Here is a 13,577-nt window from a genome sequence, read left to right as displayed (position 1 = left end):
TTGAAACTGGACTATTTTTAAATGACCAGTTGTAAATCTGGCTATTTTTAAAATTTTTCCCCATTTGGGGTGAAGAAGGTGCCTGGTTAAGGGTTGATTTTGATAGAAAACTCTTGTGGGAGATCCAAGAAATTTTAACTCAATTAGGAGCCCGTTTGGCCATGAAATTTTTTTCACAAAAACAAAAACACTTTTCGAGATTAGCGTTTGGCAATAAAATTTTCAATTTTCATTTGAGGATGAATTTTGGAATTTTCAAAAATTTGAAAGACTCCAAAAGTTGTTTTTCAAAATTTTCACTCAGATCACTCATAAAAATTCAAAAACAACCCAAAATATTATTATGTCCAAACACAACTCTAATTTTTAAATACTCCCTCCGTTCACTTTTACTTGTCATGTTTCGCTTTTCGAAAGTATACATAAACTTTGACCAACGTTTTAACATGTATTATTTCACCGTATTGATATGAGAAAAATTACAAATTGTAGTACTTTTCGTAATAGTTTCTGAATATCTAATTTTTAATTTTAAAATATTAAGAAAATCTAACGCTAATTAGCTTTAAAAATTAGTCAAATTGACTCTTGAAAAAAGAAACGTGACAAGTAAAAGTGAACGGAGGTAGTACCATTTTTACTTGGAAATTTTTTTCCACTTATTTTACCGGAATTTTACAATTCTTATGTCCAAACGTCCACTAGGAGTCGTTCTTTCGGAAAAAGATAAAGAAAGCTTTTGGAAAAAGACTATAACAAACCAGACAGCCTTTGCTGAGCAGCAATCTCTTTATTACCTTGAACTAAGAGAAAAGAATATTCAACATTTTCATTTCTCCGGCAGTTGAAATATGACAGCAATAAATACCCTGGCAAAAATATATCATCTAAACAAAAGGTAATACTTCACAAACATATATGGTTCAGTACACCATAACTTTAGTCAATCTTATAGTGGATGTTGCAGCAGCTAGGAGAGTAATCCTTTTTCAAATAAGCAATCACAGAAATGATCTGTGTTACATTCAACACTCAGCCACAGGAAAAGCAGATCCAATGTTGTCTCCCAAACGATAGCATTTGATATTAACAGGATATGGACCAATCTCAACATGGTTCTCTTCCCCTCCAACAAAGAAGCATAGAGTGTAGATAGCAACTTCAAATTCAGGGCTAACTCCAATCAAACTGCTTGACACAGATTTCAGGACGCCGTTCCATTCAAACTGTATGGTCAGTAGTTGAGTCTCTGAGTCAGGCTGCATTAGAAAGAAGGCAAAAGAGTTAACATGCTGAATGAATACAAAATAGTTACAGGAAAACTAAAGTTGACATACTGTATTTAGAACCCTTAAACTTCAGCTTCTAGGACCCAAATTAATAGTTGTATGACTTACAATCTCTCCGCGCCTTCGAGGGAAGATGTATCCTTGATAGTCAACACTGCCCTTAGCTTCCTCTAAATAGAACTGCAAACAACATAATGTATAAGAAGAATATATAAGCTCGCTAATTTCCCTTCTATAAGTCAGAAATTCTGCACTCACAAATGCAGTTTATGGTGAAAAGCACATATACTAACGAAAATTGGTAGAAGTTATGGAATCTGTTGAACAGTGATAAGGCGAGTTGTTGTCCTGAATAAATTTGACAATGCGCGTTCACTTTTGCAATTTCAAAATTAATTTTTAAGTATAGGGGAAGAGTAATGTCATATATATACAAAAATAAAATCCAGCTACTGAAGAGTGCAAAGGGTACTATGGCTCTTCAATTCTCTATTTTGTATTCAAATTCAGCAGTTTTAATCTTTTTTGTCTTTCACTCTGCAAGTTAAAGATGAATTCCAGAAACTAATTCTAATCTTACTCAAGAACTAAAACTTGCCAATATAAGTCAGTAAGCAGATAAAGTTGCTTGCTATAGCTGGGCCGGTTTCCGTATAAGAAGAAAGCAAAAGGCGTGGAAGTTTGCCTCGTTAGCTCTCATGTGGATAGTTTGGGGGGAGAGAAATAGGAGAGCTTTTGAGGGGATTGAGTCTCCTTTTTCACATCTTAAGAATAGTCTTTTATCTTTGATCGCTTTTTGGTGCGCACTCATATAGCCCCTACTTGTATAGAAGATTGGGCGTCTTTTGTAAAGAATCATGTTCTGATGTAAATTCTCTACTTTTTGGTATACTTCCTGTATACGGGAGTTCTCTCCCTTTTGATTAATACAATTTACCTTATTCAAAAAAAAAAAAAGTTGCTTGCTAATTTCAACTACTACTAGATGGAGATAATGAGATATGCATAATCTATCAATTCAAACTATTTGTCCCTTTGCATCTAAAAATCTTTATACACTAGAGTATAAATGTAAAGGCATCAAGTAGAAGAAAAGAAGTGCACCTGAAGCCAGTTGTGAAATCCAGAAACTGATTTTTCCCCGTGCTCCTTTATCTCTCCAACAAAAACATGTTCAAAAGCTGAAGAGCTAGCAGATGTACCACCTCGACTATAAAGGTCAAACCAGAGATGAGTCATCATTCTCTTAAACTCTTCATAATCACCAGAAACTACGCGCTTCAATGATAGATACTTGTGCAGATATTTTATTGGCGCAGTTCTACTGATCTCTTCTATGAATGCTGTTTGTTCTTGCTTCTCTTGAGGTGTTACATTCTCCTTACAACCCTGGTGCGGATTATAATTATCTAAAAGGGAACAGAAACGAGAATAAGTAGGCTTGTTAAATACGTCGTCACTAAGCCAGGAAAATAAACATCCTTCGGCCATATCGTCCTTTTGGTAAACCTTCTTTCCTTCACCGCAATCAATCTGGTAGTCCTTTCCTGGAACTAAGCGGTTAAGATCAAGTTCCCAGAGCTTGTTGCATGCTCTCGATAAATCTGAAAGCTCTTCTTCGGAGGGTTCCATGTCAACTCCATACTCAACCTCATTGGAATATTCTTGCTCATCAACGGGCATTTTGTAATTGTCCCAGTTATCCATTTTAACCTGTTGCAGCATATTTACAATTTCCATATGATCACAACGTAAATTTTAAATGCACAACTGAAAAGCTTGAAGAATTGAAAAGTTGCTCTATCTGTTACTTTCATCCGAGAGAAGTATATTTTTAGTTTCCCCGTGCTCTTTTAGGTCTATATACGGAGTAATATAGTTTTTTCTCAAGGTAGGGATAAAGTCTGCGTACACACTACCTTCCCCAGACCCCACTTGTGGGATTTCACTGGCTTTGTTGTTGTTGCTGTATACGGAGTAATATAAGTTTCCTCCACATCTTTTACTTGGTAACAAGAAACAAATCTTGTATTCTGGAAAAACATCTACTCCATGTCTGTTGTTTAGACAGTAAAACTAGTTCACTAAGTTGTGAAATAATAACCTTTTGATGCCGTTTAGTAGGCTTTTTCTGGACCGTCTCCCAGCCGTCATTGTTTACCTCGTCCTCCTGCAGGAATACCAGTAAAACATGAGGATACCTTCATGAGGAAGATCAAAATAGATATGATACTTGAGCAAGGCCAACCTTTTGATTGAAATTATCTTGCCTCTCGTCATCATTTCTTTCATACCCCTGAGGCGAAGCCTGCATGTTTTGAGATGGCTGAGAACAGTGACCATTGAAACAGCAAACAACATGCTACTTCACACTGACTACATAAGTATTTCACACCCCTGTGATATGATACTTTATCTCTTCAACCCACTTGAGACCAATGTTATCAAAGGCGAAAAGTGCAAATACGGTATGTTGGGGCTTTAAGCGCAAATAAAGCATGAGCTTTAATGAAGAAAGACACAAATGGAGAAAAAATAAAAATATGTACGTGTAGTCTAAGACCAATTATAAAAGCATGAATAGCAAATATATGGACAAAGAAATTTAAAAAAAAAATGATAAAGTGAAATATTAATTGTTTAGTATCGCCTCTTCAGCATTGCGCTTATTGACAAGAAAAAGTATGCCTTAAAGCGTTTATGATGACACTGAAGTGCCCGCTAGGCGAGGCGAAGCGCTCAACATGTTTTGCACATCCCTTCAAGGCTTAAGCGCGCCTTTGACAACACTGCTTGAGATCCTATACAAGACATGTCCTTGCACTTCAACAATAATTTCCATACTAAAAGGTCAAGTTTTATTGCCCTCCAAACAGTTAATTGGGGGTAAGAATTTGCAGCACATACAGCACCAGACCAAGAGCCTTTTTCTTATCAATTGGCGTTTACATCTTGTTCATTCAAATTGCGTAAATCCTAAGTTGCTCCGACATGGAAGTGTAGGTGCCGCACCCGTGTCGACACGACACTAGTATGGGTATGGGCTAAGTTGCTTGGACACGAGTGCGGGTGTCTACACGGGTGCGGATCTAGAGGTCGGATCCTTCGAAATGTAAATTCTAATATTCGGGGATACGGCTCCTAGTACGGATATGGGTGCGGGGATCCGGCTAAATATTTTTCAAAAGAAATATATATATATATATATATATATATCTAAATTATGAGAAATTTTGTGGATACTTACATATATCTTGTAAAGTGTGAATTACTTTTTTATTCTCAAGTTGTAGATAAGTAAAATAATTGATTTCCTACATAAGATATGCTATTTTTTTTTCAAATTTACCCTAGTTTTGGTTCTGATTTCGAGAACTAAATTGTATCTCGTCTCGAATTTTTCCTTCCGTTGTGGTCAAAGTACCAAAAATTGTTTGACCAAATCCGTACGGATCTCATACCCACATCCACACTTGAGAATACAAAATTTCTCATAATTTAGAGATATTTTTTATATTTTTATTTTTTGAATTATTTTTAGCCGAATCCTCACATCCGTATCAGTACTAGGATCCATATCCCCTAATCTTAGAATTTACATCTCGAAAGATCCTACCTCTAGATCAACTGTACAAGCAGCCCTCCACCTTCTTTACACAAACAAGAGTAAGAAAACATCCCCTCTTTTCCTTTCCCATCCCCGCCCACTTCACCAAACGAATACTTTCTATTAACTAAAACTACTACAACAAACAATTAGGTCTCGATCTCAAGCTATTGGGAACAAATATGAATCCTCTATATCCATTCCACTCTATTCGGCTCGTCTCTTTCCACTACATTTGGGATAATTCATAAACCAAGAAAATCCATTCATACAACAGAAACAGACTCTATCAGCAGATCAATGCCAAGTTAATTATCAATGCTGTAAAGATTCAAACTTTATTAATGAAGTATATTTTAACCACAAAAACTACTCTAAAAGCAAGAAAAAGTTTTTAAATAAGCACAAAAATTCAAGATTTGGGTGTCTCATATTCATGAATTTTACACTATAGAATCTCAAAGACACTGTTAAAATTTACAAAATCAACAAAAAAAGAATACTTGTATGCACCTTTTGGGGCACCATGTGAGGCCTTGATTCACTGGATTTCCACTCCTCATTTCTCCCATATCTCTCTTCCTGCCAAATATTCTAAATTAATAAAAAAGACTCCAAAAATATCAAAACCTTTTAAACTCAAAAAGTCAACACTAATTTATTTATTCAACTTCTAGTCAGAAAAACCAAATTAATTAACCTCTCTATTATATCCATGTTTACGATCGCTGCTAATCCCTTCATCTTCTTGATCCCCTGACACCACCTGCACATATTAGCATACTCCATTAGCACAGATTAAAAAGGGAAGCTTTTTAAAGTGGCAGTGACGAGTGCTAACCTGCGCCCAAGTAGATCTTGACCGTTCATCACGATCACCAGATTGATTGTTCCTATCATCATTTTCATCATTGCCCAAGGCCACATTCAACAACCCTTTTACTAATCCTTCCATTGCTAATCAAATCAACAACTGGATCTTTTTCCTCCTTTTTTTGGGAGATTTTTTTGAGAGAGACTGCTAGTGTGATCTGATTGTGTTTAATAATAGCGGTTGAATGAAGTTGGCATAGGCGGGTAATGGTATTTATGTGAATATTTTGAAGTATGAGGTTCTTTTGATAATGTTTTGCCGACAGTAGGGACTTAAATGACTACATGGAGAAAGTCGTTTGACTTCAAACGTAAGAAAGTCAAGAATATCTCAATACACAAATAAAAGCCAGCCATTTGTCATGTTTGATTTAGTTGATAATATAAGAAATATATTTAGCAATATTTCAAGATTTATTTTAGAATTTTATATTGCATAGAAAAACAGATTCATTGGTAGCAGTTTGGTACAAAATAAATTAAATCATTTAGAGATAATTTGGACTATCTAAATTGCTCAAATTGACTCATAAGATAACTTTGTTAAAATACATAAATGTTGGTCTGGTTCGTGTTCATTCACTCTCTCTGTGAGAAAAAAGGTATTTATATGAATAGATAATTATTTAATTATGAAAATAGTTAACAATAAAAGGGGCATTTGCATCTATACCCGCTTTTTGTACCACATTTTAACCTGTGCCCGCTTTGCAAAAAAAATTGCAAGCGTACCCGCTTTTTCGCGTAACTTCAGCACACGGGGCTGAAGTAGCAAAGGCAATCACACAAAACTTCAGTATTTTAGTAGCCGGGCCTGAAGTTCAGCTCTAGAGCTGAAGTTTTTGTTTTGTAACTCGCGAACTTCAGCTCTAGAGCTGAAGTTTTATTTTATAAGTTTTTGTTTACTAACCGGGCTGAAGTTTGCCAGTTATAAAATAAAAACTTCAGCTCTAGAGCTGAAGTTTGCCAGTTATAAAATAAAAACTTCAGCTCTAGAGCTGAAGTTTTTTTTTTGTACTGGAAAACTTCAGCTTTGTCTTTGTAACAGGGAAACTTCAGCTCTAGAGCTGAAGTTTGCCAGTTATAAAATAAAAACTTCAGCTCTAGAGCTGAAGTTTTTCTTTTGTACTGGAAAACTTCAGCTCTAGAGTTGAAGTTTTTGTCTTTGTAACCGGAAAACTTCAGCTCTAGAGCTGAAGTTTTTGTGTTGTAACTGAAAAACTTCAGCTATAGAGCTGAAGTTTCTTTTTAACATTTGAATCTCTGATCGCTGATGATCAGTTTCTTCATTTTCTTTACGGTTTCTATGTTTTATCTATATTACAACATATTTGATTTTCGTGTTGCTGTTTTTTTGTTGGATAAAAATTGGTGCCTTTTTCTGATCAATGGTATGACCATATCATTCCTCAGTCCTCACGGAGTTGTGTTTCCAGACAATGAGAAAATGAAGAAGGAGAAGGGGAGGAGAAAGAGAAACTGAAGTTTTTTAAAAAGTGGGTACGGGTGGAAACAGAAAGACAAAGCGGCTACAGGTTAAAAAGGGACGCCGAAATAGGGCGCCCCGTGCAATTTTTACACAATAAAAGAAGGGAAATTACTAGCTATGTCCATTTATAAGTTGCTCATTACAAAAATTGGCCAATTGATAAAATATTACTAATATTAGCCAAATTAGCCAATTAGTTATTTGTAGCAAAAAATATCAAATTTTTGCTTTGTTTTGAGTTGGTGTTATTAGAATAGATTAGGCACAACTTAAGGAGCTTGAATCTCATTTTTGGGATGGTTTGGTGAAGTTTTGAGGTGGTTTGAATTGAAAATTTGAAGTAAAAGCTGCATATGAAAAAAAATGATATGTGTATCACATATGTATCATATTTGTATCAACTGTGTATCACATGTATATCCATGTATACCTGCGTGTGTGATACATGCGTGATACATGTTTGATACATGTGTCGCAGAAGACTTTTTTTAACTCGATTTAATTACGAATTTTGATACAAAACCAGTCCAAATCACCTCCAATCTTCCTCAAATTTTGTATATTGACTTATCTATATATTTCCAATGAATTTCAACTATACCCATTGAAAAAGTTCCTTTTTTGTTTAGAAATTTGGAATATTGTATAGGTTTTTGTATTTCATCACCTTATTTGCCACCCCGTCCATGAAATTTCCTTTCGGTCTTGTATCTAATGTTGCCAATCACGCTTAAAAATATGGAAGGTGATTTTTGCATGTGATTCTTTGAGAGAAAGAACTCTATTATTTGGTTTTTCAATTTTTGTTGGCTAGTTTTGGTAAGTCTATGACTAATGGCTAGAGGTTGGTAAGTTGAGATTTATTTGGGACATTTGTGTAAGTTACCCATAAAAGAATGAGTTTGAGTTTAGCAGATTGGGTTATAATACATTGTTTAGTGCAAATCTATCTATATAGAATAGGAGAAGCAAAGCCATATTATTGTGCCAAGTGTCAATACATAAATTAAATTGGACACACTTCCAACTAATTTGGAAGTTCAAAAATAATTTAAAATTATTTCAAATAAAAATTTAAATATGATAATGCAGTGAACTTATATGCTAATGTGTTCTACGGTTTTAAATTTGTATTTGAAATAATTTTAAATTATTTTNTTTTTAAAACTTCTTTAATTGGTTTACAGAAGTTTGTAGACATTGGGAGTCTTTAAAACTCCCACATTTCATACGTTTTTTTAATCTTTAACTTTAAAAAATGAATTTGATTTAAGTTATTATATAAAAATTACAAATTACACATTTACAAAGTATGTTTTTTACTCTTTAACTTTGAACCATGAAAACAAAACTTTTTTTAAAGAGTTTTATTTAATTTAAAATTTGAGATTTTTTATAAATAAATTGATTTTATACATTTTAAAAAATTAACTGATTCAAAATTATTTGGAAATAAAAGCTCCTTCAAAATTTTTGAACCATGAACACCGTAACTTTCTTTTTAGAAAAGAGCTTTAATTTAATTCAAAAATTTATATTTCTTTAATTTTAAAAAGTTATGTTCTTTACTCTTTAACATTTAAAAAATGATTTAGTTTATTATTTACAAAATAAAAAAATTCACATTTAAAACGCCTCATCCTCTACAAAATCTAAACTAAAAATAGCGTACAACCCCTCAACTATATGCACGAAACCACGATTTTTCCAACCAAATTGCACGATTGTATCACACGAAACCATATGGAACTGCTTCAAACGGACATTTCTCCAACCGATTCAAATCTTGCTACCAAAAATTCAAGAAACATACGGCTTGCAAAATATGGCTACTCAAAGTGATTTATTTAATGATATAATAATTTCGCAAATGCAATGAAAGTTGAAAGTTCGGATTGTTCGTCTGTGGAAAATACCAGATCGTTACAATTGAGATGCTACTTTCTCGATTGAATCAGTTCTGCAAGATGAAAAGGTATTAAAAACTATTATTTTCTCATAATTCGTTTTGGTAACTCTATTTTTTGATTAACATGGGTGTGTATTTACAAATCTGAATTTTTTGATATGCTCTTCATATATTTTTTACTTTCGATGTGCATATTCATGGGATAACCAGTTGCAAAAAACTGTATTTAAGTTGCAGATTTCCGTTAAATTGCATGTTTTAAGTCTTTTTTGAACTCACTTATTTTTTTATATTTGTTAGGATCCCGACTTCAATACTATTGAAGGCGTAGATGAAGCGATGGAATGCGAGGTAAATACATCGCTTACTTTTAATTTGTCCTTATGATGTCACTTATTTTACTTATACATGGATAGCTATAGTTGATAATAAGATGCATTTGGGTAATGGCTAATTATGGTAAGGCTAGCTTATTGGGTATGGTTTTGGTACAACATTTGTAACTAGATACTAAAACTTTGGAGCACTCATGTTCTTATCCATGGTTGGAGCCTCCAAAATGAATTAAGTTAGATCTCCAAAAGTTACTGGGTTCCCGAGAACCCATATACCATACTCTAGATCCGCCTCTGCATATAATATGAAAATATAACATGATTCAAAATGAATAAGAATAATTTATAACTAAATGAATCTAAAAAAAACTTTATTTACTAATCTTCTAAATTCATTTGTTATTTATCCATAATCATCATTTCAATCTTCAGTCCCTTCTTACGTGTAACTCGTGATGAAAATCATAAAGTGGTTCAGTAAATACATATTTATTTAGAAATAATCTCATATGAGATATTAATTCATATCGAATTATAATTATGATAAAAGAAAGAATAGTATGATAAAAAAGAACTAAAGTCACACTAATGGATTGCGTTATTTCAAAACTTAAGAAACTGCCGATTCAAGTGTTATTTTTGGGTGTTTAATCACTAACTTGGTTAACAATTACTTTTAGTTCCAAATATCATAAAATTAATTTGTACTAACATCAATCATAATTTATAGAATAAAACATTTGAGTTTTGTTCATCACATCTAGCGTTTTTCTTCCTAAAATGAAGTTATGTGCGAGAATTTCAAATTTTAAAATTATATAATCGAACCCACAGAGGAATGTGTTATTATACTAGATGACGACATATGATCTCGAGCGTCTATGCAATATATTATTATCAAGAATATGGAAGAAAATGTTATGCATAAATATTCCAAGCGTACTTTTAAAGGCAAAAATAACAAGCAAGGACACTTTTAATTGATACAACAATGGAGAGGAATTTGGTCTTTCACATGATTAATGCTACATATACATCTATTTTTATTATATCTCTAGTTGTTCATCCCTTTTGAATTAAATACGCGCATCGCGCGGGTACGTATACAAGTTTGGATAAGAATAGGTCGTGATATATTGCCCCGTGATAAGTTCTATCCATATATATATTTTGATCGCCAAGTTATACTTTACCCAATTGCGTCCACATTAGGAAAAGCAATTGCCAGTTATTAGTGGTATCCCGAAAATGTCGGGGGTTAACTCAACCCGTTTCAATTATGGGCAAAGCTAGAGTCTTGTAAGGGAATTGACCATCCTTTGTCAGAAAATTACACTGTGTATATAGGTAAAATATTAGATTTTAAAAGTATATAACATATATTGAACACCCTTTGTCCGGAAATTTTTTTACTTCTTTCAAATTTGAACACCATTGAAAAAATTCCTGGCTTCGCCTGGTTTCAATATATCCAAATTTCATACAAGCCGTCAATTTTTTCACATATGATTATAGTCCGAGTCTCAAATTAGTGAGAACTGAGAAGCTTCAAGTTTGGATCTTTCTAAAGGAGAGTTGTGTTCATTATGCAAGTGCAGTGTTTGAATGTTAAAAATCATATAAAAATTCATCAATGGGGGAAGATTCTTGCAAAGTTCTAAAGCGAGTATGCAGATTTGTTTGCAATTAATTAAGGCTGAGAAACTTATAATAAAGTTTCGACAAAATGGTACAATATATAATTATTCTGCAAAAAAAGAATTATCTGGTCGATTTTTCAATCCAGGTAGGTTTGGAAAAGAAAATGCGTGACAAGTCATAGACACGTCCCCAAAAAAAAAAAAAAAAACCAAAGGTTCGGTAAAGACAAAAAATTGACTAATTTGCAAACTCAAAAGGTACTTGAGAAATGATATCGTTTTACAATCGGGTGATGTGGAAAATCAAGAATCATAAGCTTAAAGAAAATTAGGGCATGTTCAGAATTCTCTTCACAAGAATTAAGACATTTGAATGCGATGAGCAAATACTGATAGGAAGAACTATAGCCGTTTTTATTTGCAAACTAACGAAAACACAGAGAGCGTCTAATAAACTCATACAATAAATTTCAACTCATATATTGATCCGAATTATAAGTGTATTCACTCTCAAAGTCATAAAATTAAATTTTTTAAAAGATAATAATTGACAATTGTCGAGATTGAAGATGTAGATTAGGATATGCAAATAAGTGATGCTAAGTTTGCCAAACTACAAAATCTAAGGCTTCACGAGCAAAATCTAGCACGTATATTAAGGATTTCGCCCCCTTTATTTTTTTGGCAATATAAAGAAGCAAGCTTCCCATTTTTTTTAGAAGTACTAGTTTTAGAGTACGCGCTTTGCGCGTGTACTTATTACATGAATATATAGGTTAGTAAATAAATAAATATCATTAAATAAAGTATTGAGTTTAAATAAAAGTTTTAAAATAAAAGTGTCAATTCTTGAAAATAATTAATATTGCTTATATTTAGCAAGATCAACGAAGAAAAAAAATCCTGTAAGTGCAAATACTAATAAGATAAAATTCTGAAATGATATATTGAAGGAAAACATAAATCCAAACAACACACACATTTAATCAAACTTGATCAATTCATAGCTTCTTCCTTGGCGTCTCACTAAGAATGCCATATTTAGCATAAGAGTTTTGCCATCTTAAAAATAATTTTACTTATATGAAGAATATAAAAAATAATTAATTTGGATTGTATTTCAATTAGTTATGAAATATTAATCACTAAGTTTGTCAATACTTTTATCACCGCTAATACCAATTTTTGTACCGTAAATTTGTGCCAAATTTTAACCCTGAGCCTGGTCAACTGGTGCTGGAATCTGACCCTGAGCCTGGTCAATTGGTGGGTCAGCAGGTGCTATCCCTGCTGCCCTGCCTCTACCGCGACCACGGCCTCTAGGTGGCAATGGTGGTCGTCCGCCACATCTGTTAGCGCGGGTTCTCGCCATCTGCGAGAGAATAGAATACGGAAATTTAGTTTTTCATAATAACAAGCCGCACGATTTGAAGTTCAAGAAAGTGAAGTGTTTCCTAAAGGTTCTGTAGCCTCCCGAGGATAGATACGGACGTCTACGTACCGATCCGCGAGACTCTACTAAACCGGCTCATGACTCGTGAGCCCTAGTAACCTAGGCTCTGATACCAACTTGTCACGACCCCAACCCGGTCGTGATGGCGCCCAATAATATTGCTAGGCAAGCCTGACCACAATAGTTCCCAAATAAACCGTAAACCTCAAACCGACAATCTAAAGAGAATATAATAGTCTTTGAATAATAATCCAATAATTTATCGAAGAATAATACTGAGAAATACGAAGTCTAATAAAACACTCCCAAAAGATCTGGGGTCACGAGTCTAGAGCCTCTAAAACAATCTGAATAACAATATCTGAACGAAAATACTCAAGTCTGGAAATGTATATATAAATAAAACTGAAATAGGAAGAGTAGTCAGGTCCTGCGAACGTCAAGCAGCTACCTCAACAACTCTGATAAGCTCTGGGAAACAAAGACTGCTCAGCTAAGCCTCCGGTGTACCTGAATCTGCACACAAGGTGCAGGGAGTAGGGGTGAGTACTACCGACTCAGTGAGTAATAAGCATATAAAATGTCTGAAGATAAGAAATCCACGAAATACCACAAGGCAAAGCTAACACTAACAGTACTACACCTTAATATGAACCAACAGCAAAACAACTTCAAATATAACAGTCAAGTAAAATGTAATGATGCAATGCAATGCACATGAACACGCTGTGGCGTACAGTCCGATCCATTTAACGTCGACGGCGCTCACTGGGGGTGTGTACAGACTCCGGAGGGGCTCCTTCAGCCCAAGCGCAATATAATCATACGATTCGCTGCAGCGTGCAGCCCGATCCATACTCAGTCCACAATATGCATATGAGTCACGTAACAGATTCAATTAATTTCCCAATTTCCAATTTATTAAGAAGAATATACTTTAGATATTTAACTTCAGGAAAAGTGACTTAGCGTTTCATAACAG

The 13,577-nt window shown here is 33.9% G+C and overlaps 1 protein-coding gene across 1 annotated transcript; it reads right to left on the bottom strand.

The window, feature by feature from the left end:
- Window positions 1-751: 751 nt before the first annotated feature.
- Window positions 752-5,946, bottom strand: LOC109243491 (poly(U)-specific endoribonuclease-B-like). The gene is made up of 8 exons (XM_019410434.1): window positions 5,738-5,946; window positions 5,597-5,662; window positions 5,410-5,478; window positions 3,538-3,597; window positions 3,394-3,459; window positions 2,394-3,002; window positions 1,398-1,469; window positions 752-1,259 (listed from the first exon to the last, which is right to left on the bottom strand). The coding sequence occupies exons 1-8, from the start codon at window positions 5,849-5,851 to the stop codon at window positions 1,026-1,028; spliced, it is 1,290 nt and encodes a 429-aa protein (XP_019265979.1). The 5' UTR covers window positions 5,852-5,946; the 3' UTR covers window positions 752-1,025.
- Between the last annotated feature and the right edge of the window lie 7,631 nt (window positions 5,947-13,577).

The sequence above is a fragment of the Nicotiana attenuata genome, unplaced genomic scaffold (genome assembly GCF_001879085.1).
Source record: "Nicotiana attenuata strain UT unplaced genomic scaffold, NIATTr2, whole genome shotgun sequence".
Taxonomy (NCBI): Eukaryota; Viridiplantae; Streptophyta; class Magnoliopsida; order Solanales; family Solanaceae; genus Nicotiana; species Nicotiana attenuata.
Note: the sequence above shows the minus strand (reverse complement) of the source record. Positions and strands in the feature narration are given on the sequence as shown.